At 32.1% G+C, this 27,359-nt stretch overlaps 4 protein-coding genes and 2 pseudogenes across 5 annotated transcripts; 2 read left to right on the forward strand and 4 right to left on the reverse strand.

Moving 5' to 3' along the window:
• Window positions 1-2,943: 2,943 nt before the first annotated feature.
• Window positions 2,944-4,415, reverse strand: LOC108731542 (probable oligoribonuclease). The gene is made up of 5 exons (XM_018461898.1): window positions 4,389-4,415; window positions 3,828-3,899; window positions 3,559-3,720; window positions 3,235-3,455; window positions 2,944-3,070 (listed from the first exon to the last, which is right to left on the reverse strand). The coding sequence occupies exons 2-5, from the start codon at window positions 3,870-3,872 to the stop codon at window positions 2,944-2,946; spliced, it is 555 nt and encodes a 184-aa protein (XP_018317400.1). The 5' UTR covers window positions 3,873-3,899; window positions 4,389-4,415.
• Window positions 4,416-7,366: 2,951 nt separating this feature from the next.
• Window positions 7,367-7,741, forward strand: LOC108731591 (histone H2A). Its single transcript, XM_018461974.1, has one exon. It carries the CDS (start codon window positions 7,367-7,369, stop codon window positions 7,739-7,741), a length of 375 nt encoding a protein of 124 aa, XP_018317476.1.
• Window positions 7,742-8,961: 1,220 nt separating this feature from the next.
• LOC108731587 (15-hydroxyprostaglandin dehydrogenase [NAD(+)]) lies at window positions 8,962-10,008 on the reverse strand. Its single transcript, XM_018461970.1, has one exon. The coding sequence runs from the start codon at window positions 9,916-9,918 to the stop codon at window positions 9,130-9,132; it is 789 nt and encodes a 262-aa protein (XP_018317472.1). The 5' UTR covers window positions 9,919-10,008; the 3' UTR covers window positions 8,962-9,129.
• Window positions 10,009-11,617: 1,609 nt separating this feature from the next.
• LOC108731620 (15-hydroxyprostaglandin dehydrogenase [NAD(+)] pseudogene) lies at window positions 11,618-12,566 on the reverse strand (annotated as a pseudogene).
• Window positions 12,567-13,631: 1,065 nt separating this feature from the next.
• Window positions 13,632-14,938, reverse strand: LOC108731544 (15-hydroxyprostaglandin dehydrogenase [NAD(+)]-like; annotated as a pseudogene).
• Window positions 14,939-20,323: 5,385 nt separating this feature from the next.
• On the forward strand, window positions 20,324-27,070 carry LOC108731758 (GDNF-inducible zinc finger protein 1). 2 transcript variants are annotated; one of them, XM_018462263.1, is made up of 6 exons: window positions 20,324-20,942; window positions 21,856-22,296; window positions 22,392-22,494; window positions 24,001-24,394; window positions 26,254-26,689; window positions 26,809-27,070. In XM_018462263.1, the coding sequence occupies exons 1-6, from the start codon at window positions 20,763-20,765 to the stop codon at window positions 27,019-27,021; spliced, it is 1,767 nt and encodes a 588-aa protein (XP_018317765.1). In that variant the 5' UTR covers window positions 20,324-20,762; the 3' UTR covers window positions 27,022-27,070. The 2 variants fall into 2 exon arrangements, with proteins under 2 accessions (XP_018317765.1, XP_018317764.1); XM_018462262.1 differs by lacking the exon at window positions 24,001-24,394 and having other exon boundaries at window positions 26,271-26,689.
• Window positions 27,071-27,359: the final 289 nt, after the last annotated feature.

Here is a 27,359-nt window from a genome sequence, read left to right on the forward strand (position 1 = left end):
CAGATTTTCAGAAATACGTATTCGCAAACGTTAAAATAAATCCTTTTTAATCTGAATGCATTTTCATTCATTTATAGGAATTGCAAAAAACATATTCTATGCCTTTCAATCTAAAAATAATGTCAGCAGCTTTTTCTGTGTGTCTTCTGTCATCTTCACATCTTCTATGCATATATATATATATATATACATACTGCTAAATTAAAAATTCTGAATAGAAAATGCAGTTTTTCAATTCAATTGAATCCAATTGCATAAAGTTTTTTTTATTCAATTGGATTCGATTAGACATAAAATATGCATAAAAATTTCAATCCATTTTAATCCATTCTCGATTACTGAATTTATTCTCGATTCAAATCTTCATCTTATTCTAATTATTTAGGTCCAGTTCTACTAACGTAAGATTAACTTTAATCTCGATTTAATTTACTCTTTATTTTTTTAATTCTGAGAATTTCTTTTTAGGAAAAAAATAAACAGTAAGTTAAACCGAAATTTATCTTATATTGGTGGAAAAAAGGGCTCTTGGGACTAAAAAAAATTCAATCAATATAAACAAATGACAACAGGAAATTGGGAATCAGCACTGTAGACGATGCGCAATATAGCTTTAAAAAAGCTTTATCTCAATATTTGGTACACATGGTTCAGCTAATTTTTTAGTCTTCTTCGGCAAAGTAACATAAAAAATTATTACAGTATAAATTGGTATCTATCTACATTTGAATACATTTTTAACATTGCCATAATTCGCATCGAACTGTTCTTTTATTGTCAAATTATTCACAATTTTGACAGTAGTATGAAACATTTTTTTTAAATTTCAATATATTTTTATTCATTGACCATGTTTTTAATTGTATTATAATTATTATAATATTATAATTATTGAATTTATGATCAAAATAATTTATGACTATTCTGATCATCAGTTACATTATTGTGGGATTCTTAGTCATTCACTATCTTTTCAACTGGGGAATTTTTTCCATAATGGAAGAATGAGATTACTGTGTCTCAATGATTGCAGCCAGATAGATACCAATTTAATGTAATAATTTTTTATGTCGTTTTGTTGAAGAAGGCTAAAAGATTAGCCAAAACATGTACTACTAATTATTTTTTTATTATTAAAATAAAGCTTTTTTGAAGCCAATTCCCAATTATTTGTTGTAATTTATTTATTGAATTTGTTATCTTAGGAATTTTGTTATCCTAAAAAAAAAGATGAAGAGTTTTATATATATAGTTAACTAGAACCGCGGGTCTAAATTAATCCAATCGCGATTCAAGATAAATTTGGCTTTTACGAGGGAAGGTTGTCACCATAAAAGTAAAATTACTTGTAATTAATTATAATTATTTATAAAAAGTCACAAAAATCTAAAATTCCAAATTAACTGAAAATGTGCAAATCCAAATTAATTGAAAAAGAAAAATCAGATGGGTAAAAAATGGCACAGCCACAGTTCTAATATTAAACCGAGATTAAAATTAAACTATATTGATAGAAACGGACATTAAATTCTCCTAAAACTTCCCAGACAGCATACAATATTTATAAAATATTTACAAAATGTTCATAAATATTTGTAAGATTTATTTTAAATATTTTATAAATATTTTATTTTTGTGATCTCTTAGATAATTGCACAGATTATAAACATTTATTATAAATAATATGAGTGAATATTAATACATATTTATCATAAATATTCTGTGCTGTCTGGGTTAAAACTTTCTTACTGCTATTTCATATTGATAAATACATGAAATTTTTTAAGTGTAAACCCTGACGAAAATAAGAAACAATAATATAATGTACGGACAATGAGAGCGTTAACACAGCGCAGTAATTGGTGCGCAATTTATACAATAGTCTAATAATATTCACACAATATATATATTAAAATTGTACAATGACTGTCGATACCAACTTATTTGATTTGGAAATTTCGGTTTCTTTCAAACCATCTTCAGCAAATTCATAAATCATTACCGTAGATGTATTGACAATAGTTGGAAAATGTTGGAATTATGTTCTATGTGAGATCGAGGATGAGTGTCTCCCTACTGTCTGGTTGGAAAAATAAGAAAGCTTTATACAGCGTTGTCAACCGTCGAATGACGATTTTTTGAAAATTTATATGGTTTTAAACTTTATAAGAACGCTTACAACAGCCATTGAATTTTAAACACTTTCAGAAACTCTTATAAAATACAGTATATATCGTTTCGTGAAAGTTCTGTAATGCTAAAGCAACACTTTTCAGAGGACGCTCATCCAGTAAACGAGAATGAATTAAAATGGATTGAATTTTTTTCTATCCGAATGCGTATTTTAAATAGCGAATACTTTTTTTTGGATTTAATTGGATTCAATTAGATTCAATTGGATGCAATTGGATTGAAAAACTGCATTTCCTATTCAAAATTTTGAATTGAACAGTATTAATGCACAGAAAAAGTTGATATTATTTTTAGATTGAAAGGCATAGATGTGCTCCATGCAATTCCTATAAATGAATAAAAATGCATTCAGGATTGAAAAGCATTTATTTTAATATTCGTGAATCCATATTTCTGAAAATCTGAATCCATTTCAATCCATTTCAATGCATTCTCGTTTACTGGGCAGTAAACGCTGATGCATCTTCGTGCAGAGTTCACTGTCAAACTTGGAGATGCCCAAAAAACGCTTTTCTGAATTCCGTTTTCCAAACGCTGCAGCGTTGTAATTTCCGCTTTACAAACACTCTACTGAGCTTTTCTACGTTTAACGAACTTCTGCAAACGTTCATTTAAGCGTCCAAAAAAACATTCATGAAGCTTCTTATTTTCGTCAGGGAAAGTACTAATTAATATTAATTATGTATAAATAAATTACCTTGTATAAATTAATATTACAACAAATACAACATGCTAAGTATTACTATTGAATTATAGCAACTTAAAGAAATGTTTTTTATAATGTCTTAGCTCATTAATGCTTTCTTTTATATCATCCAGAGCCCTATGATTTAGTCTTTTTTTTGGTGTCGAATTATATACATTCGGATTCCACCTCCTAAAAATTATAAAGATTTATTCATAGTATCATATTTTTCTGTTAAAATCGTTGTTAAATGTCAATTGCAAGACAGATTTCTATATTAATCGTTTACATTGTATAACAGAAAAATGTCAGTATCTCTATTTTTTAATATAAAAATAGAAGAAATTTATTCTTACCTAGCAATTTCCTTAATTGTACTAACATCAATAATCCTGTAGTGCAAGTAATTATTAACTAATGGCATGTTCTTGTATAGAAAAAAACGATCCATATACACTGAACTTCCAGCCAATGGACATGAACCTTCATGAATATGTTTTTTTAAAAGATCAAGTACTGTCTTCTCAGCCTCTTCCAATGATATAGTACTTGAGCGAGAATTTTCAACTAATCCCGTCTGAAATATATAATAATTAAATTACAGAGCTCAAAATATATCAATTTGCAAATGCTAAAAAGTTCAAAAATATTAACATCATCCATATAAGTTAAAAGTTTACCTTATTGTGGGTTTCTTTACACCAGTCATTCATATTTTCTAATATTGCGTCTGACTGATGTATTACAATATTCAATTCCTCGCTAATAATATTTAATTTTTTATCTGTTACAACGCAGGCAATTTCTAATATATGATCTTTATCTACATCAAGTCCAGTCATCTATAAAAATATCATGCAATTGATTTATGTTTCTAAATTAATTTTTTTTATTACTCTTCATTATAATTATTATGTGTACAGAAGTGTTATTTGTAATGTTCCAATACCTCCATATCAATCCAAACAATATAGTTAGCATTCCTGGGCGCCATTTTGTTATCAATAATATATTTCACAATCTGTAAACATAAATGAGAAAAAATAAAAGAAGTAAAAATTAGTTATATTAAAAGAAATGTAAAAAAAGAGATTAGTATTCATCTGTTATCATTGAATTGAATTTCATATATAACAGTAAAATCAAACACTCATTATTTATTTTTATATCACACACATATCAAAGATACTTTTACATACTTCACGTTACATAAATTTATACAATAATTATTATACAAGTATTGGTAAAATTATAAAAAAAATGATAAAATGACATTTCTGAAAATGGGGATTTCTGACGATACAATGTTAGAGATAACCTCCAAAATGCGCGATAAACTTTAAACACGTGTTTTTCTAGAAACGTAAAAAAATGTTATACAAACTAAAATATAAAACTGATGTAATATAATAATACGTGTATTAAAGCAGACGTTAATGATGGCTGTCTATTTTTGGAAAATAATACTTTCAACGACAGCGAACTATTCAAATTGACACTACGAGGCTACCTTAGCTTCCTTCGTAAACTCATGTGCGTTTTGACATACTTGACATGCGCTCGACTTTCGCTGTAAATTCTACAGAGAATAATTGAGAGTTTTTAATTCGATATTCGTTTAAATTAATATCAGTTGTTTGCATTTGCAACATACGAGGGTCGTCTGAAAAGTTTTGAATCTAACATAGAAACAACTAATTTTTCGATCAAATTCAATTTTATTTTTCCATATAGTCTCCTTTTAAGTCGATACATTTTTCCAGCGATGCTCCCACCCCTTTAATCCATTCAAATAATACTGAGCGTCTTGCTTTGCAAAATAGGCGTCTACAGATGCGATGACCTCGTTCGATGAAAATTTCTGTCCTCCGAGCCAAACTTTGAGCCTAGGAAATAGAAAACAGTCGCTGGGGGCCAGATCTGGTGAATACGGTGGATGGTCAATTAATTCGAACCGCAATTCGTGAATTTTTACCATGGCGACTGCTGATTTTTTCCATTTTTACAAAAACATTGACATTGACTGGCACAAATGACTGTCAAACAACAACTAAGTGCCGGAAGTAGCTACAATTTTCGCAGGTATCTTTCAAAGTATGTACGATTATAGTACTAAAATTGTTTTGACGAGTAATACCATCTTCATGTTGAGGCTCAAAACTTTTCAGACGATATTGCGATTCGCCGATTTTTGTTTTTCATAGCAAGAATCAGTTGAATCGTAATAAATTTATTCATATTTTATAAATAAACGGAAAAATACGATTTTTAAATGTTAAAAATTAAAATAGCATTATAAGCCTTATTTTTGATCAAAATTTAATCGACTTATATTAATTAATTGGTGACAACTTTATCGTAAAACTTACATTAATAAATTATAGGTAAAAAATATAGTTGAAATAAGTATCAATACGTCGTCAATAAGTACGCTTGATGTTTAGATAAGGTCCTCAATAAATTATAGCTAACGCAAAGTGAAGTCTAAAAAGTGTGCGGCAATTACATCAATTTGTAAAAAAAAACAGTCAAAATAAAATTGTTCATGAAAATAGGAACAAAAAACAAATTTATTTCTGTAGAAAATGGATATGACCGATGCAAATAAAGGAATCAATTATATGTATAGCAGCTATAGGATGAAATAGTGACAATTACGGAAAAAAATCATTTATTAAAGATATACATAATTCTATTATATATAAAAAATTATCTTTTTTCATATGAAAAAAAGTTTAGATTGAAAACAATTATAGTTAAAAATTTTGCTTTGCTGCTGATTGAATCAAATATTAATTTGATCGATTTTTTTTTTAGAATCTATTACAGTTATAGAGTTTTTGAATAAGTTATCCATGACTTATTTAACTGTATTCCATCATGCGCATAATGCAATAAAAAAAAACGTATTATATTTATGTTTAGCATTTCATAATTAAGGCAAATAAAAGATCGTTTCCATAAGTCATTTAGCTTTGTATATATTTTATATTCTTGATTATTAAAAATTAATTTAATTCTAGTCAAGAAAACACGCATATGTCTAAAAAATATCTTTATGCTGTATCTTTATGAAATCTTTTAGGTATGTGTTTTGTTCGAGATAATATGATATTCGTGTGAAACGATAAACTACACTACTACATTTACTGAGAATTCCATTTGATTGAATCAACCAAGAATTTGTTTGTCCATGTCTGCGGTGATGTTTTTTATTGTAAAGGACAGATGTCTTTTAAAAGACAGTCCTTTATTTTAGGTAGCTATCCTTTAGATTTATTTGTATTTTCAAAATTCAATCTTGTTCTTTATTTTCATATAACGGGTCCTTTATTTGTCCTTTATTTTGATATAACGGGAAATTCTTTTCTAACTAGCATTCCAATGTCTAATATTATATTCAAGATCAAATTTTTACGAAAAATATTTTACAGTTTCATGCATATAAATACGATATGTTTTTGTTAATTATATTTCTTAATTTTTTAAATTAAATTTATTAAAACTAGAGTTGTTCCCATTTTTTATTACTTCCAACCTTTTATTATTTCAGATCAAGAGTTTGTTCCAATACAGTCGGACCAGTCTCAAATTATCAGAAGACTGCGCATTATCTCAATTTGATTATACTATGCAATAAAATTTTATAATGCACAGATTCTTGACGGTCACAAACTGGTTTGAAAACATTTAGGAACAAAGTCCTAAAATTTTCAGATTTGTCCTTTATTTTCTTTAAGAAAATGGTCATCGTACTCATATCTAAACAAGAGATTAGTTGATTCAACCAAATGGGATTCTTTGCAGTGTATATAATTATTTTTAACGGGAAATTATCGTACATGAGTAAAAAAATGCAATGGAATTATTTGTCTTTATCATTAGAGATTCTTATAAACATGATTGATCTATGCAGCGAAACATAAAATTTTATATCCGCGAGTATTGATTTTTTAATATTCATTTTGGATGGCAGCATTCAATTTTCTAAAGAACGAAATCTGCTCATTGAAAAGATATCAAAATACACACGTAAGTACAACCTTTTTTTTTAGATTTTATAAAATCGAAGAATTGCAGTTCCCAGGAAAATTCACATATCTGTAAAAAAAAAAACACGGTTTTTTTTTATATTCAATAAATCAACAGTCTGAAGTTAGGAACAAATTTTTAATCTGCAAAAAAATCATATTCAACGTTAATTCCAGAATAAATTTTGAAATAAAATAAAAAACAAAATCATAAAAATATTGAAATATGGAGCAGAAATATGAAGAAAAGAAAAAAGTTGTTATCTAATGTATAGTTTTTGTATACATAGTAAAGCGATAGTAACGGCGCACCAATCACGTAACGCCGTCATCTATCTGTCACGCCATTGGACGCACGTAGCTATCGTGATGCGATATAAATAGCCTGGAGCTGGGTTATAAAAAAACACAACCTGCCGAGATATCGTACGCTTCACGTCGTTCTCTAATCGTAAACATGTCTGGTCGTGGCAAAGGTGGCAAAGTTAAGGGAAAGGCGAAATCCCGTTCTAATCGTGCTGGACTGCAGTTCCCCGTTGGACGTATCCACAGGCTTCTGCGAAAAGGAAATTACGCCGAGCGTGTCGGTGCCGGTGCTCCGGTTTACCTGGCTGCCGTGATGGAATACCTCGCTGCGGAAGTATTGGAATTGGCGGGAAACGCCGCTCGCGACAACAAGAAGACCAGAATCATTCCTAGGCATCTACAGCTGGCCATTCGCAATGACGAGGAATTGAACAAGTTGCTCTCTGGCGTTACCATCGCTCAGGGTGGCGTACTGCCGAACATTCAAGCAGTTTTACTGCCAAAGAAAACCGAAAAAAAAGCTTAACTGCAAAAACTACAAACGGTCCTTCTTAGGATCATCAATTTCTTCATGTACAAAGAATATCTCGTTTTTGCAATTCTATTATTGCCTATATCTATTACCTTTATTTAATTATCTAGCTAGTCAACATAAACTATTATATTAAAAGTATTCATATCCTTGTATGTAATATCCTCTAATTGTTTGATCCTTCATAACTACTACTATAAGAAAATTGATTATATAAAAATACATGTAATTCCAAAATGCATAAAGTGTATAATCATATTTCAAAGAACATATGTATTGTTCGAATCTTGAAATTTAGTACTGAAAAATATTCAAACATATTGTAAATTATGGAACAGTGGAATCAATGAGACCTTGAAATATCGCATAACCCTTTTTACCCTTCTGTATGTTAGACGCATGTAAGTGAGGATAGCGGTCCCCATTTTTCAATAGGAGCTTGAATTTCAGATTTATTATAAGTGAAATGGAGGCAACCTTGTTACATTCAAAATCGCGAACTGCGTGTTATTACGATACATTCTGAGATTGTAATGCAATCTGCAGTTTTCCTTTTTATGTTTACTGTGGCACAGAAATACGTCATGTTGTTGTAAAAAAGAATCGATAAAAATGTGTGATATCTGTGATAAATCTTGCTTTATAAAGAGAATATTCTCGGAAAGCTACTATGTACATATGTGCTTAAAAAAAACTCACATAAAAAAAATAACGTTTTATACAAATATAAGTATTTATATTTTATACATATAAATATATTTTTATCATTTTACATTTTTAAAGTATAACAAGATTATAATCTACATTACTATCTTATTTTTCAAATATGTATATTTTTCGAATTTAAAGCTTATTTTTAACGCTTTTCATAATTATAATCGTATTTACGAAGTTATAGAATATTATTCGGTAAAACAATTTATTTAAAATGAAAATTAATTAAAAGATCATTGTTACTAAAAGATTAAAAGATCAAAGTTACTAAAATTACTTATTAATGTGTCTTACATATAACGATTTAATTGATAATTAAATATAAATGATAATGATTTATAAAAGACTTTTCTCAATTCCGTGAGATATTTTTATTTCTAAACCGTTTACATCGCTACAAATTTTATATAAAACTATATATGATTTCTAAGATTTTAAGATGAAATTTTAAGATAAAGGGTGTGATTATTAATATTAATTATCATAGATTTGATCAATCCGTAGAAATGATCAGTTTTAATGAGATTATTTATTTTGAAATTGACATAATGTCAAACATATAATTGATTGTTATTTGATTAGGTTATTTTTTCTTTTTTTTGATTCAGTAATTCAGTAGAAGAATTGCAGTATCCAGAAAAAAAGTTCATAACATATCAAGTACCAACTTATACTGGCAAAGATCGTTTGGAATAATGGGGAAAGTCCACGGCGTATGGCGGTTGACCATTTTCGCTGACCCAAGCCGCTTGATTTTTACCCTTCTGAATAAGATCTAACATCGCAAGTGCCACATTGTCGGTTGTCTGTGTCGAATATTTCTTCAAGTCGATATCGTTGCCCACAGCGCTGACAGAGTCACAGATTTTATTGTCGAGGTTCGTGATTAACGCTGTTGTTGTAACGCCTGGACACATGATAACCACTCGCACTCCAGTCTTGTCGTACATGCTTGCCAGAGATTGGCTAAATCCCAAGACAGCAAATTTCGAAGCGCTATATATTGGCAAGGAATCAGCTGGGTGCAATCCAAATATGGATGCAATGTTCACGATTACACCGCCCTTGCCGCCTTTATGCTTCCCCATGTAATCAAAGGCCAACATAGAGCCGCGAATTAGTGCCTTGACATTGAGATCGATCGTTTCCTCCAAAAATTTATCGTTCAATATACCAGCGTTGTTAATAAGAATATCAAGCCCTTCGAATGTGTCGATGATCTTTTTGAACGTCTTCAATAAATCGTCAGCCTTTATCACGTCGCAGGCAACGAAAATGGCACGACCCTTTCCAAATTCGTTCTCCAAAGTAACCACCGCATTCTGGCCATTCGATATTGGCAGATCGACAACGGCAACACATCTTGCACCATTACGTAACAGTATTTCGGCGTATTTGTAACCTATTCCGTTAGCTGCTCCAGTGATCATTACAGTTTTATTCTTTACGTCGTACATTATTTTGGTTTCTTGAAACCTTCTATGAGATGTGATACTTCTGCGAAATGTAAGAGTTCTTTAACGAACTGTAATTGATACTGTCTTTTTAAATAGAGTTCATGCTGTTTAATATTCCTTCTTATCAGTGTTATGAATAATTCAACAGCAAACTTGTTGGTGGGAAATAATCATCTCTTATTTTTAAAAATGCAATCTTAATGACAATAGAACTTATGATAATAAGTAGAACTAATAATAGATAGATATCGATTCGACGTCGATTCCATTGTCATTTCTCACTGGGAAGGTCATCAAAATAATTTTGATATTCAAATGTATATGTATATATTACATGTAAGTTATAAATAGCAATATTAACCGCCGAAAATATTGGATTTTAAAGACATAGTCGATTTTTGGATTGATTTCTGATAGATAAATCTATAACAAAACTAATGAAATACAGTCCTAAGTATATAATAGCAAAAACTTGTTAAATCTTTCACAAGTGTATTTTTTCAGATTTTTATACAGTCTGGAACAATATAAAAATCTGTACTGCGAAGTTCGAAAACCTAGGTTGCGATGAAAATTTTATATGCTCGACGGAGAGTTTTATATATAAGTACCCTCATTAATCTAGGCCCCCATCATCGCAAATCTAATTCGAAACTGGTAAAAAACTTTAGTGTTTTTATTTGCTAATTTTTTCTTTAGTAAACTCCAAATTTTTTTTCCTCAAACTGTTTAGTAGGAAATCGCGTTAAAAATGGGGGAAGAGGCAGTTTCCCATAAGCTCCCCATAAGTTCCCCATAAGTTCCCCATAAGATCTCCCATACTGAAAAAAATATATCTAGTATCACAAAATCAAGTACACGTAAAAACGTTTCGGACTTTAGCAAAAAATTAGTTGAATTTTTAACTGAAGAAAAATATATCTTCAACCTTATGATCTTGTAACGCTGCAAATCTAAGTCTGTCTAGTAAATCTAAATAAATGCATTCCACTTTTGTTCAAATTTGACATAAATGTAAATGTAGGAAAAATATTTCACTTTCTATTTTTATTCATTAGAGTATTTCATTAATGTTCATTAATGTTAGTTCTAAGGGTAGTTTGTCCCTTTAATCTTCATCGTTTTATTATCTGTAAATAAAATAATAATATATACATATATGAAAGACATAATTTAATACAAAAGATAGAAGTTATTATGGATTGCTGATTACAAATATAAGATCAAATTTGCAAAATTTCTTGCTTAAATAAAAAAATATTTAAACAAACTAATAACAAGTTTTACGAATATGATGCCATGTTTAAAAAGTTATTTATTCGAATAACTCTTACAATACACATACTTATATGTACTGTTTTTCTTTTTAAATTTTCTTAGTAATGTGTTTATATATTATATAATCCTTAACTTTTAGACCGCCGATATGATGCTATATGGCGTTATATGCGATGACTCGTACACATCGAACAATGTATAATAGACATATTATACATATATGAATCATTATAGGGCTTTATGAGGGAACTATGCATGATTTTGGATTTTAAAATCTCGACACGAGATCTAAAGATTAAAATTAAAGACAGAAAGTGAGAAAGAATTTCAAGACAGAAAGTGAAAACATTGTTATATTAACACTGTATTATTGTATTAATTATTACAAATATATGATTAATTCAATCACAATGTCATTGTTTGCTTAAAAATGGATATAATTTTATAATTGATTTGATAGCCGTCGTGTAAATTGATCAAAACAACATAAAGCAAGCTATCAAATATTAATTTATACAGGCAAAGATTGCTTGGAATAATCGGGAAAGTCCACGGCATATGGCGGTTGATCATGTTCGCTGACCCAAGTCGCTCCGTTTTTACCTTTCTGAATGAGATCTAACATTGCAAGTGACACATTGTCTGCTGTTTGTTTCTGATAATTATCCAAATTAACAGCATCACTCCCTAACACAGCGCGAACGGAGTTACAGATCTTGTCACTGACGCTTGTAATCATTGGTGTTGCTGTAGCACCTGGACATATAATAACCACTCGCACTCCAGTCTTGTCATACATACTTGCCAGAGACTGGCTGAATCCCAGAACGGCATATTTCGAAGCACAATACATTGGAATAAAATAAGTTGGTGTCAATCCAGCAACAGATGCAACATTTACAATTACACCTCCTTTACCACCTTTATGCTTTCCCATATAATCAAATGCTAATATAGAGCATCGAATTAGTCCCTTGACATTAAGATCGATCGTTTTCTCCCAATAGTTATCGTTAAATATACCAGCATTGTTGATAAGAATATCAAGTCCTTTGAACGCGTCGATAATTTTTCTGAATGTTTTCTCTAAATCGTCAGCCTTTGTTATGTCGCAGGAAACGAAGATAGTACGACCTTTTCCAAATTCGTTTTCCAAAGTAGCCACCGCATTCTGGCCGTTCGATGTTGGCAGGTCGACCACAGCAACACTCTTTGCATTATTGCGAAGCAGTATTTCGGCGTACTTATAGCCTAATCCTCTGGCTGCTCCAGTAATCATTATAGTTTTATTCTGTACGTTATACATTATGCTGACTTCTTGAAGCCTTGAATAAAACCTGAAATGCTTTTAGCAAGATGTGAGATTCTTTAGCAACTTATAATGAATGTCTGTGTAAAGATAGCATTCTTAATTTAATAGTTCTCCTTATCTTATCTTCTTATTTGATATCACTACAAAAATGAATAATTCATCAGTAGACTTAATTAATGCAAAATGATAAGATATTTTATTTAAATATATTCGTTTCGTTATCTCAAGGATAAAGGAGGATATTAAATTTGGTTGTATTTTGATCAAAATGGAAAAGTTCCGAGATGTACAAAAAATTATATAAGATATTAGGACTACGCGGAGTCGAGTGGTAAAATATCGTAAAAAGCAATGTTATCCACAGCAATAAATTTAATGTTATTACATATTTATTGATAAAAAATTGTTAAGGATGACATCAAGACATTTACAGAATTAAGTAATATTGTATTGTTGCAACACGGTAACTTGGAGGAGATTTTCAAGCGAATTAACAAGCGACGAAGAGTTTGATGAAAGTAATCGTTTGATATATCTATGTGTATTTAAATATTTACAATACAGGTTCTATTGTTTAATTCTCGGAACATCTTGCTATCTTACTTAAGAACTTATAGGTTGATTGCTATTGATATGTATAATTGATATGTAACGATTTCTTCCGTGTTCCCGATGTTTCCCCAAGATAAGCAATATACCATTCGACTCGCGCTTAAATAACTCTTTAATATAATATATAATCTATTTTGAAACTTTTTTATTTTGACCGAAAAACAATTAAAACCTAACATCCTTCTTTAAAAGCTGATGAAAAATTATCGTGTGAATTAAGGGTTAATATTATCGTAGATGTGATCAATTATATAATGTCATATTGTTTATTTTAATATTGACAATTTCATACAAATAATTGATTTGATAGCCGTAACGTAAATTGATTTAAATAAAGTAAGATAAATTATAACTCAGTCGACATAAACTAAAAGTAATATAATATCAATGTTATATAATTTCGTACTTCACAATATATTAAATGTAATATAACATATGGTGTTACATAACAATTACACTGTGGAGTGGGAAATTATAACATTGATGTTATGTTACTTTTAGTTTGTGTCGATTAAGAAAATATCAACTTATACAGGCATATAGTAGATCGCTTGGAATAATGGGGAAAGTCCACGGCGTATGGCGGTTGATCACCTTCGCTGATCCAAGTCGCTCTGTTTTTACCCTTTTGAATCAGATTTAACACCCCAAGTGCCACGTTATCAGGTGTCTGTTTCGGAATGCTCTCCATAACAGCGATCTCGTTGGTTAGTATAGGAGCTATAGATCTTACTGCTGATATGTGTGACTAATGGTGTTGCTGTAATGCCTAGGCACATGATAACAACTCGCCCTCCAGTCTTGTCATACATACTTGCCAGAGATTGGTTGAATCCTAGAACGGCATATTTCGAAGCGCCATACATTGGAAAAAAATAACCTGAAAAAAATTTTTGTGAGAGCCGAGTTAGATATTTTATGTTAATATATAATTTACTATAACTTTTAGTATTAATGTTATGAGTAACAATGTCAGCATCAAATATTTGTGTACGACAAAAGATTTATATCAAAATAATTTTCAAATGTGAGCGTCTTTAATTTATTTAATAATTTGAAGGCATAATTTGACATTTTTGTAACATTGAAAATGATCTATTATTGAAAGTTCGAAATGTTTGTTGGTATATTTAATATTACTATTAAAATTAAAGTAAATTATACATATATTAGCATAAAACATCTAGCTTGTCTCTTATAAGTTCTTTTTTATGATATTTAAATTTATTTATATAATCCTGTGTGTGCTTACAATTTAAATTAAATTTTAAAATAACCTGGATCTAATGCAACTGTGGATGCAATGTTCACGATTACACCACCCTTGCCGTCTTTATGCCTCCCCATATAGTCGAATATCAACATAGAGCTGATATTGAATTAGTGCCTTGATGTTGAGATCGATTATTTCATCCATACAGTTATCGTTAATTATACCAGCGTTATTGATAAGAATATCAAGCCCTTTGAATGCGTCAATGATATTCTTGAATACCTTCTTCAAATCGTCAGCTTTCGTCACGTCGCAGGCAATGAAAACGTTGATTTTCACGATGTCTTCAGCAGTTAGAAAACATCATACCGCACCGTTGTTCTTCATGAAACCAATTTTCCAGTTGGAACACCATTTCATCGCTTGAGCAAACTGGATGGTAAAGCAATTAATTGTGCTCATTATCAATGTCTTTTATCACATGATATCACATACACGTATTATAACAGCATATGTAACATAAAATATGCATAACAGGCTTTGATACCTTGCCGGAAGTAACTGTCACAACGCTTGTTATCTTTGCATTTGATCAAATTATACATTCTTATTAATTTTTTCTTATTATATTAAAATAAGAAAAAAAATATATATATATGTTGTGAAACATATAATCTTGTGCTGCTAAGAAGCTGCTACAGGTATGCCGAAAGGTGCGCAATAGTGACAAGGACTTTTAGGCCGTTATTCATAGTCAAATCTTATATTCAAGACCGTCTAAGTATAGTCTTAAGAAGTCACGAACTAGTCAGAGGGTCGTATTAGCGTCTTAAGACATTACTTAAGACAGTCTTGAAATAAAAATGGACTATGAATACCGCCCATAATTTGAATATTTAAAATAATCGATTAGAACAAAAAGGAGAAAAAAAGAAGAAAGTTTTATGTAATTACAGTCAGACCAGGCCTGTCCAAAACTTATTGGCTCGTAAGCCGAAACGCTTCCGCCTCTCTGTCGTCTTGGTACAGCGAGACAAAGCGTAAATAACAAAGGATAGACGTCAGCATTCCATTTGCTGTCAGATCTGTCCAACGTTGAAATATGCAACGTTACAACACGTTGTAGCAATATTGCTGCAAACTTCTGTATTCATATTTTCTATAATAAGAAACAAGGATGCCTGAAGAAGATCGATATAGCATCATTATGAGTGTCACAGACGGAAGATGACAAAATAAAAAATGGCTACTATATATAGTTGTAGATTAAAAGACGGGCTCTCTTGGTTCCTTCACTCTACGACGCTTAGACGTACCTGAGTTCAGGTATAATATCTATTCTTTGTTATTTACGTTCCTTCTTTCTCATTGTACATACTTTCTCGTTGTGAAACGAGAAGTGGATGCGTTTCGATTCACGAGCCGAGTTTTGGACAGACCAAAATATCATAAAGTCAAATTTTAATTTGTTAAATATGTTAATTGTAAATGAACTTCCGGCATAATATTTTTAAAAATACAGCTGAATATTTTTCTCAATTATTGGACAATTTCTTTTCAAATTTAATTTGATAAATATGGGATTATGATTCATCATGTTGCTATTGTTTTGCCGAAACACTATGTCGAAATTAATTGCGCAGTTATTAATATTTTAGAAAAGATCAGAGTGTCTACATTCTTTTTTACAAATCTATTCGTACATACATTCTTTTTTACAAATATACTCGTACAGACTATTGCAGATTACACATTTTATGCAAGATTTCATCATATAATTTTATAAATGTTGTATCGGGACATTTGGGACAACGTTTATAAAATTCTTTACAAAGAATTTTAGAGGAGAGTTGTTTACTTGCTTCCATAGATAGGCCTTTTCAGACAAAAGTTTCGTGTACGCTCTTATCGAACAGACAAGATCAGAGATAAACATATTTGGTATTTTTCTATGCTTTAATAATTTTTCTCTGCGATTATATGTGACCTTAGTGAACATTTTTCTCAAACTTTTGCATATAATTTTTCAAAATTTTTATATAAAATTCAGAATTTTTCTAAATTTCCAAATTTAATTTTGTGACGTTTCAGGAACTCATCAGATTTTTAATACAAATTGGAACCCTTTTCAAAAGTGCCGAGAAAGTCTTTTCTAAAATTCTTTAAATATGAATTCGGAAATATTCTAAAATTTCTCATCCTATAATTTTTGATAAAATTTTATCACATCTCTGGAAAAGTTTAAGACATTTTTTCAGAAATTATACAATAAATAAGAAATCTTAAAAATATTAGTATATGTATACTCAGAATTCACACACACACACACACACACACACACAATTCCAAGAAAAGATGAAGATTGTTTCGTTGCTACTATTTCTGAAAAGCTTTGACAAAATCATTGATCAGGGAGACTCCTACCATTGCTCCAAAGACCAATCACAATTTAGTTGAATGGTCGTCGACATATAAAAGATCGCTTAACGACACCAACGCGTCACTTTTGGCTCATACGTCCTAGACTCTAGAGGATTGTTTGTTCGCAATAAATTATGGAAAGAATTGTATTCAAAACGAAGGTATCCGGCGAGTGTCCAAACTGTAGGAAGGCCGCTTCCGTTTATTCTGATTTGCTGGGGAAAAGAGAGGCTCGACATCGACTTTTTTCATGTATTCGTTGTGATTTAGCACCTGAGTACCTTGTTAACAAAGAAAAAAACAAACAGAACTACCTAGTGGATTTCATAACACATCACGTAAGACGACGCACGGACTGTACACTGTATCTAGCATTAACTGCTAGGGAGAGGAAGAAGGAGAATCGAAGACCAAATATCAGTGATGGTGACTCTTCAACAGATTAACAGACTACTTGCAATTATCTGAAGACAGTATTTTTCTATTTGTGTAAGTTATATTAAGATATGTAACAGGTATATTATGAATCAGAGCGAAATGACATAAATTTGGAAGAAATAGAAACGGTCCTTTTCAGGACCACTCATTTATTCATACGAGAAATATTTGTTGTGTATCGTATTATATATATATATATATATGTGTGTATATATAAAACATTCTTATTCTAAATATAAAAAAATATATTTCACATTTAACCACGTAGAAAGCTATATCTCTTTTTCTTATAAAACTTATCGTTATAAATACTAAACTAAGTATTCACGTCAAAGCATGTATATGTAAAATCGAGCTATTTGTTGATTTGTATAGATATATATTGTTTTTCATATTGTGCATCTTGCCATAAGAAATATGTAAGGAAATTGTATCGTGACAGGAAATAACGACGATTCTATGCGATACTCGAAAATTGGAGGCTATCGCGTGACTTTTATTCGGAAGATTTTCTTCTCATGCAACATTATTCCGTAAAAATCGGGATAATATGCCAAGCGGGGTAATCTTTGAAGCATCATATTTTTTCTTGCTGCAATCATTTCTGCATGAAGATATATCGCACATATAAAACGTGTACAGAATGAATTGTTTAACGATAAATTCCTAATTACAAATCGTAAACACGCGATAATAAAAGCTTTTGAGCGCGGCAATAAGCGAGAATTGATTTGAAATTATAATTCGTCTGCAGAAAGTAGTATATATGAAATAAAATTATACTTTATTTATTGCTCATCTGTCTACATTCATACAATATTTGCTAAGAATCAGTCAAGATAAAACTCTTGAAGCTCTATCGACAGAGCGAATATAAATAATTTTCCCCTTCGCTCACTCGTACTCATTTAATTATTCTTGTGCTTATGGCGACCAAATTTTTTTAGGAGAAATAAAAGACAAACTTGTCGATTTTAGGATTTTATTCCCAGATATTTTGAAACTAGTTTGTGACTTATATCTGAGATAACTCCCAAGTAAAGCACGAGATCATCATAACTTCAAAATAACATCGAAATAGCTGCAAATTTGATTATTAAAAGAATTATTTTTCAATTAATCACTCATTTTGTCATTTCGTCGTTATTATGACTTTGTTGTTCTAATTGTCCTCGCATAAAATTAAATATTTATCGGTTGTTTTCGTAAACGTTCGCTCATTTATACGACATTAAACATTGGAAAGTTAACTAATGCTCGTGTCACACTACGCATTGAAGATTGAGGATTGCGAATTAAGGATTAGAATTCGACCACTCAGATAGCTTTAATTTTAATCCGTTTCGTTCTAATCGGCTGAATTCTAATCCTCAATTCGCAATCCTCAGTCTCCAATGCGTAGTGTGACACGGGCATAAGGCTACGGTGCACTCGATATTACAAATGTTTTGAAGAATTTTTTGATTAGTCAATTAGTAAAATTTTTTCTTCTTGGTCAATCAAACGCTTCGAAGCATTTGTAGCGCCAAGTGGACTGCACCCTAAACGAACTTCTCGTAACATATATATTATTAAAATAAACAATTAAATTTTAAAAAGATAAATAAATCTAAAGAACAGCTACTAAAATAAAGGATTGTCCTTTATAATAAAATTATGTTTACTATACTTACATCGATTTCCGTTACACGATCCAGGTAATATTCTGTCGTATTTGCTAGAAAAAGTCATTAAAAAAGAGCGTTGTTTGTAAAATTCTTAATTTTTCCAGTTGAGAAAACAAATATGTCGAAATACTGCTTGGTTTTTGTTCTGTGTATTTTCGTATGTCGGGATCGAACGTGAAAAACAGAGTAGAACCCGGTGAAACCTTAACGATCATGAAACTCTGTTATAGGCACGAACGCACGCAAGCATGCATGCACGCGAGCGGGCACGCATGCACGCACGCACGCACGCATGCACGCACGTATGCACGCACGTATACATACGCACGCACGGCACGCACGCGGCCACGCACGCGGGAATTGTCGGCCATAAGAACAACAGTTGAATGTACGCACGCGAGCACGCACGTAAGCACCTGCACGCATGCACACTCAGCTTCGCCTTAATGCGAGCCTATCGTGCCACGGAACGACTTTGCCTTTCGATCCAACGCTACCCGCGCTTTGTTACGAGAAATGTAATGTAAACGATTATGAAATGAACGTATAACGATGAAATGCGAATATTTACCAATTCGAAGTTTTTATTTGGAACTCTCCAAATTTTGCTAGAAAATTCAGCTGATCTTACTTCTATTTATTGCGAGGATTTATTAATTTTGAGCGTAAATCAAATTTTATAAACGTTATTATTCATTATATTTGGCTGCTTTGTTCCTTTTCTTTTTTTGCGAGCTTTAAAATGTGAATGTATTGCTGTATAAATCTAAAGAAATAATTATTAACAGAGTTATATTATGAGTTAATATATGTTAAGAAAATATATATCAGTATGATTTAATATTTTGATAATTATTACAAATTCTAATTTACATGCGCATAAAATTATAGAAATAATATAACGTAGTTTTAAATCTAATTCATTTTCAATGCAGAATAATGCAGGAGATTGCGTATATACACTTTAGGTAGCACAAAGAGTTCAAAAAGAATTCAGTCGTATGTCATCAATTCTGAGATTATTTTCAGAATGCGATAAAAATTATTTTCAGAACTTTTCAGAAAAAGAATTCTTTTTGCATCTGAAAATGAATTCAGAATTGATGACACATCACTGAATTCTTTTTGAACTCTTTGTGCTATCTGGGTATAGAATAAATGGATTTTCTAGTTCACTTTAGACAATCTACTCTATAATTTATTTGTATTTTCATGTAACATGACAAAACTTTCGAGGATTCATAATCAAATAACACGCACACATAAGATATACATCTATCAATATAATATACAATAAAATAGACCACACAAATAAAATCTAAATAATTATAACATTTATAATTTTATAGTCGACAAATTATAGTTAATAAATATTTATGAATTATTATGCAATATCAAAATAGGATGGCTTATAAAGGAATTCTTTCCAAATGGAATTTCCTTTTTGAAATTTTGAGAGAAATTAACGAATCGTCCAGCGGGCTTAAATTCTGCGTCTTTATCGAGTCCTACATGTGTATTGCGGCAACATATGAAAATAAAAGATTGCAAGAATTATACCTAATGAGATATTCCGGTCAAGATGCATTTAATTATTTATTCCGTACGGCAAGGCGTAACGTACTAGAATACATAACGCCGAAGCGTTTCGGGAGTTGTTCGAACTTGGCGCGCCAGCACGAGCCAATACTCGGCGGACGGCCATGCTGCTCGACTGTGGTGTTCTCCCGACGGTTCCGACTCCGACGATGTTTGTGCGTACCTGGCACGACTACGGTCTCACTGTCGCGCTCGCCGTCTCTGTCGTAGTCGTCGCGTGAGAAGGTTCCGTGGACCAGGACATTACCGCACGGTGCGACAGCGTCCCGACAATACGAGCGTGCCCGTCCGATCTCAGCGCGACATGTCAAGTCAAATATGTCTAAAGTGGAACAGTTTTCTCAGCAACATCGCCACCAGTTTCGAGAGCCTGTGGGAGGAAGAGGGCCTGGTGGACGTGACTCTCGCGAGTGACGGACAGTGCCTCACTGCGCACAAGGTGATACTCTCGGCCAGCAGTCCCTTCTTCAAGAAGGTCTTCCAGGTAAGCCCGTCAAGGTTGTTTCTCCTCGTGATCATCCCTGAACGTATCGCGTTAACGATGAGACGAGAGACCAGTCGTATCCTTGGACGCTTCTTCGTCGCTCGCTTCGCACGCCTGTCCACGCGTGTTGTCATGCCCTCGACAATTGGCGGGTAAAACGACGTGTTTGTCAGCTGTCGCGTATAGCCTTCGGAGCACTCTCGCATCGAGGTTAGAAGACTATTACCGCGACTATTATCGAGATAAACCTAACGATTATTGAATACACGCGGCTATTAACTATTTGGCTCTGTGTCTCTTAAGTGGAACAATTTTCTCGCTTATCTCGATTTTTGTCAGCGAATGGTAATGTATCTCTTCCTTTCTCGTTCCTGATGTTTTGTGATAAACTGTCAATAGTAGATTTAAAACTGTAACGCAAAACGCTAATTTTAGTATTTACGAGTTTTATTTATATTTCATTTTTCCTTTATGAAAATGATAATAAAAGTAGCTCTGGTTAAAGAAGAATTATTCAGTTATTCTATAATAAAAAAAAAGAGTAATTCTAGAATATTTCTTTCTTCTAATTGAATCAATATAAAATGTTTTTATATTTTACATACTACATGCGTTTTATATTTCATAAATTTTATGAGTATTTCTTCTTGTATATATTACATATTACTAACTTACTGTTATAAACAATACTATATATTTTTAAAACAATACATTTCTCTCAGAAAATTGCTTATTTGTTTATAATAAAGTTAAATTAATTAATTAATTTAAAGAAAAATGAAAAGCAGATGGTTTATTGATAAAAAAATTTAAAGAAATGACAAATCTGATAAGTACAAATTCGACCAATTAATTAATGATATAGATTAATAATTTGAATATAGCCTAACAGTTTTATTCTTTTACTTTGTAGACAAACCCATGCCAGCATCCGGTTATAATACTTCAGGATGTACACTTTAGCGAATTGGAGGCACTGTTAATATTTATATACAAAGGAGAGGTAAATATTGAGCAAAAGAATTTACCAGCACTCTTAAAAGCAGCAGAGACATTACAAATTCGGGGCTTGTCTGGTGGAGATATCTTTGCAAAGGAGTCTTACAAACGACTAGCTGAACTAGAACAAGCTGTGGCTGAAGATGTATCACTGAATAAGGAAGAGGCACCTAAAAAGAAACAGAAAATTAGCAAACAACAAAATAATTCTATCTTGGAAAAAGCACTAACGCCTAGAATATCGCAATCGGAAAATACAAATGAATCCGCTGCTAGCGATCAAAGTGGGAAAGATGGAGAGTACATGTTACCAGAAACGTTACCTAATCCAGTATATCATCGATTGGAGATGAAAGTTAGTTCAGAAAATAAGATAATAATGATAAAACAATTGTGTGTCACGTACAATGGCGTGTATAAAATATAGCATTCAATTCAAACGCATTTCAGATAGAACCATTGGAAATGGCGGTAGACGATCTCCAAAAACGATCTCCGTTAGATAAGGATCCAGCAGAAAGGCTAGATACAGGACAGGCAGATGGGAATCAAGGTTAGTGCCACATATAAACTAATTAGATTTTTACTACTTTATGCGATTTATTATGCATTATATGGCAATTATATAAATAGCTAGCTCTTGTATATTACATTTTATGTTTTTCTGTGTTAAAAAATCATGTATTACTATTCACTAAATGAAACACTGAGTCTTCTTTCTTTGCATTTTCGCTGCTGTATTGTTGCTAGTGTCTTCGTTTTTTATATCAAATATAAATCCGTTAAATTTTAAAGCTTTTTGGAGGTATAACTTGCATACATAAATATATGTATTTTGAAGATATTATACCTTATATTTTTCAGTTAAAGATTTTTAGAGATATTTGAAAATTGTATTTTTTACATAAAATTTAATTGTGGATCATTATATATATTTATTGCAATTTTTAAGTTTTCAACATTAAACATTTTGTGTTTAATGTATAATTGCACACACACAGAAACTGAAATTACTTTAATAATTTTTTATGATATTAGCACTACAAAAAGTGTTCTTAAATTTGTTGAACATTCTATAATTGAAAAAAAAGTAATTTTTTCTCTTATAATAATTCTCTGAATTTTTAAATCAGTGTATTTAATACGCTTACTATGATTTTTATTAGTAAATGAATATGTTAAATTTGATAGATATATGAGATATTATTATTAATCTATATGCAAAAAAGAGTTTTATTGAAATAATAAGTTTTAATCTAATGCAGATATAATTACATTTTGCTTTTTCGGAAACCAAATATCAGCTATCATTTTAGCACATATACGTATTATTTCATCTATTATTAAAAATCTATTATTTTCATTAGCGCATATAATTAATATTACCACATGCACAAATGCTGTATACATTTGTATACATAGTTTCATTGTCTTTGCGTATGCCGGCGGCTACTGTAGTATCAAAGCTTTTTCTTTGGTACTGCAGATCGTAGCTTTTTCGAATATTCTGTTCGCTTTCACCACATATTCTGTTCTGCTCGTTTTGGCGCGCCACGTTTTCTTAATTTGCTGTGCTGCAATGGCTCCGTGTGATGAAGTAGAGACAAAGATTGCGTGCACGAGTAAAGAGAACTCTATCGAAAAGACAATGAGAGCGACGTAATTGGTGCAAATGGTAAATGTCCCCGTAGCTCATTGCATTGTAGCAAAAGTATTTCGCGGAATATTTGATACGGAAGTATATTGTTATCTCAAAGCGCAATTGATTTGTAATGATTGCAATTTGTGTAAAAACTGATAGTAATTATTGCGACATTAATTTCTGTAATTCAGAGATTTTATGAGAATGAAGCCGGTTTCGGCATCACGCTTCGATCGGCGGTGCATAAGCGTATGTGCGTGCATGCGTGAGCAGTGCATACGTGAGATCCAAGATGCGTGATCCGTCCTTCATTATAGCCTTTAATGTACACTCGCTCGCATTTTCTTTATTGTGCGCGTAATTCACGTGTGTGGAGCAGTCCGTGTCTAAAGCGCGATGTGCTGATATGTGTGGCAGGGTCTGGGAACAGTCCTGCTGAAGACATTTCCGGTTTATCTGGCTTGTCCGGGCTAAGTGGATTCTCGGATGTCAAACCGCTGCTTTACTCGTATCAGCATCTACCTTATGCCGATCTCCTACCAAGTCCGGACATAATCTCAACCTGGGCGTCATCCCGACCGATGGATCATTTGGCCTGCGACCTCATGAAAATCCTCTTTACGCCGGAAGAGAGGATCCTCTGCAATGTCAATGGCAAGATGGGCAAGCAACAGTTCGATAGTAACAAGATACATTTAATTCGGGAGGTCCTCTTGCACTTTAGCGGCATTGCGCCTAACAGCATCGAATGGGAGGAAGCTTGGAAGAATTGCGTAACCAAAATCGACACTAGTAATAGAGGCTTAAAAAGGTATCTGTTTCAGAGACGATCTGTCTACACTCAATGACTAGGGCGTTTTAGGTCAGGGGTCAAACGGAAACGTTTCCACTGGCTGGAATAGGAACGTTCTTGTAAACCCGTCACCCCGTTCGTTCTCACACAAGCGTCGTAGGACGACTCGTTCCTCGCTTGTTCCTCTTTGGTATGAGCTTTCGCGCTTTATATTTAGGACACTGTAAAAAAAAAAAACATTTGATGTAAGTAGACAGTAAGATTCACGCGCGTGTAGCATGTAGCTAGGGGAAGAAGAGACGGATGGTCCAGTCATGGTTAAAATCGCGGATTTAAAGTGCAATAGAGTCGAAACGTGCACTCACCGATCCGCGGTGACGTTTCTAGGCTATAGATTTCGGGGTGACAGGGTGATTAGAAAGAGCATTATAGACGCGATCGAATTATTTATACGCTTCAGGTTCGCCACTCGGAGTGATGGGTGGCGGACAATCGAATAATTCTAAGCCTTCCTCGTAGTTTCCGTTTAATTTTCACTTTATCAAGGGAAATTCTGAAATAATTTGTTTAATAATTTATTTGATCTCTTCTCTCATCTCACATTTTTGACACTCGCACACCGCGTGTTTAAAGAATCTCCCCGCTTCTCTCACGATGCATTCACAAGTAAGGTCGATTATTCATCTACCTGTGTTTTTTTATTGTTTCACGTATAGCACCTTGAATAACATTCCTTCTTACTTTTTAGTTACAATTCATGTGAGAATTCGCTTTTACAGTAAAACGTGGTACGATGTTATTAAAAAGTTGGCGTATATCGGAGAGACACGCGAGTCTCTCTTTCTCTCTTGCACTCGAATATACACATCACGTACTCGCTCACACGCATTACTGATACATGGACAAGATGCGCGTGTATATATGCATTCATTATGCGGAATTGTATGGTATATACACGGGCGTGCACACGCGACACGCGTATTCAGTTAAAGGTATACGTATGGTATATGTATGTATATATATGTACGAGGATATGTTTTGGTCGTGTTGATTACGTGCGTGAACGTGCTGCACGACCACGGCAGCTCTGTGTATACTTAAAAAAAAAAAAAAGAAAAACCGTAGCTCTTACAACAAGAATAGTGATTTAAGACATGCTTGTAGAGTATTTAAATTGCAGCAAAGGTGCATTCAGCATGCACCACGAACTATTAGGGTCTACGTTGCAAATCTACGTGCGGTTTCTATCGCACGTCCTTTTCTCGAGACTCTTGCGAAAGTGTTCTTTGATCTCTGTTTTACTTGTAAAGTCGTGTTTTTTTTTTGTTTCGGTTGCGCGGTACGAGCGTCGATCATTGGAGCACACCGACAGCTTCGCGAAACGATATTATTTAAATCAATATTATTGTAGACAAGACAAACGACTGGTCGCAAATAAACATATTTTACATTTTTAATTGTCTTCTTATTTCTGATATACTTATTATACATTCCTTTGTTCATCACGTATCTATCCATACGAAAATCTACGAAAAGATACTTTGCGTTTTATAGTATTTAGAGTAATAACTTTCTTGGATCTTTTTGCAAATGACTTAAATATTTTTCATATACTTTACATTATAAATATCATTTCAATAGAATTAAGAATAACGTAATAGTAGCGAATAAATAATATTATTTAAAACGGAAACAATAAAATATAATATGTACTTGTAAATAGTATTTCTCTATCTTTATATTGTAAGTGGAAAAGCATCAAGTCAAGGAATTTCTATTGAGTATATTATACTATTATATCTCATTGTGTGATTACTGTGTCCAACATTTAATTTATACATTAAATTTCGCTTATGAAGAAACAATTCAAATGGTAGACTGAAATTCTTTACAGGATGGTCGAAACCGATTGTGACAGTAATAGCCGAAGCTCGTCACACTTCGCCAGATCCAGAAACGCACAGGAGAGATTCCCTCGCAGTTGAACGGAACTCGTTGTGGAATGTCTCGAAAATATTGGAGGGTCCATTATCCGATTTACCGAATTATTCTCGTGCTGAACAATCATTAGATCAGCCGAAATCTTCGAATTTCCTGGGACACAATTCTGGAGTTTTGCAACCCAGTTTTCCCGCGTTTGTCGAATCCTACAGTACAGATACATCAGAAGAGACTTTAAAAGGTGGACCAGCATATCCACCGTTTCCTTGTCCTTTCTGTGACAGGGCATATACGAGTTGGGGCTTCCGCAGAAGGCACATAAAAGCTGTGCACACTACTTCTCCATCTCTTAATTGCAAATGGTGTTTACAAGTGAGTTTGTAGAGTTGTTTGATCTATTTCAAAATAAAAAGCAAATTGAATTATATGTCACATTTGCATTTATATGACAGGTAAGATTTTATTTTTATAATTATTCTATACATGTATAGATTCTCCCTACGCACGCAGCTTGGAGACGACATGTGATATCAGCGCATAATTTATCAGCCAGTGACGCACACAATGGTCTCTTAATTTTGGAAGAAGCACATATGGTCCTGCAAATAGCGCGTCCTACCAAATTGGATACATTGGTTAACATCATTAAGCAAAGTTCACAACAAAACTGTGGTCATGATAACACTCAGCCTGATAAAGATTAGGTAATAATTATCACAGTTTAAATTTTTGTATGTCAAGAAATTATTTGTATTCCCCCTTTTAATAAAATTCATATTGTTGAGGATACCATCGTGTTCGAAGCAAATGCAAGTTTATGTTTTTATACTTAAAAATTGTAAATGATTATATAAATATAAAACATATTTTTAATGTATATACACAGTGTATATATAATAATTATACATATATGTTACTTCGAGATATTTATATGTATATTTTATCTATGGTCGTGAATGTAAATTACATTATTTATTATGTTTTGTATCAGGATGCCAGCAATTTATTTTTAGTAATTTTGTCAAAAAATAATCTAAATATT

The sequence above is a fragment of the Mycetomoellerius zeteki genome, unplaced genomic scaffold, assembly GCF_001594055.1.
Source record: "Mycetomoellerius zeteki isolate Tzet28-1 unplaced genomic scaffold, Tzet1.0 scaffold135, whole genome shotgun sequence".
Taxonomy (NCBI): domain Eukaryota; kingdom Metazoa; phylum Arthropoda; class Insecta; order Hymenoptera; family Formicidae; genus Mycetomoellerius; species Mycetomoellerius zeteki.

What these genes read in the sequence shown, in the direction of transcription:
- LOC108731542 (XM_018461898.1), bottom strand. Translation starts at nt 3,872, where the DNA reads ATGGCGCCCAGGAATGCTAACTATATTGTTTGGATTGATATGGAG. An exon ending in TTGTTTGGATTGATATGGAG is followed by an intron (nt 3,721 to 3,827) that starts GTATTGGAACAT and finishes ATATTTTTATAG; the next exon opens with ATGACTGGACTTGATGTAGA. An exon ending in ACAATTAAGGAAATTGCTAG is followed by an intron (nt 3,071 to 3,234) that starts GTAAGAATAAAT and finishes TATAATTTTTAG; the next exon opens with GAGGTGGAATCCGAATGTAT.
- LOC108731591 (XM_018461974.1), top strand. Translation starts at nt 7,367, where the DNA reads ATGTCTGGTCGTGGCAAAGGTGGCAAAGTTAAGGGAAAGGCGAAATCC.
- LOC108731587 (XM_018461970.1), bottom strand. Translation starts at nt 9,918, where the DNA reads ATGTACGACGTAAAGAATAAAACTGTAATGATCACTGGAGCAGCTAAC.
- LOC108731758 (XM_018462263.1), top strand. Translation starts at nt 20,763, where the DNA reads ATGTCAAGTCAAATATGTCTAAAGTGGAACAGTTTTCTCAGCAACATC. An exon ending in ACAGGCAGATGGGAATCAAG is followed by an intron (nt 22,495 to 24,000) that starts GTTAGTGCCACA and finishes TATGTGTGGCAG; the next exon opens with GGTCTGGGAACAGTCCTGCT. An exon ending in ATTGCAAATGGTGTTTACAA is followed by an intron (nt 26,690 to 26,808) that starts GTGAGTTTGTAG and finishes ATACATGTATAG; the next exon opens with ATTCTCCCTACGCACGCAGC.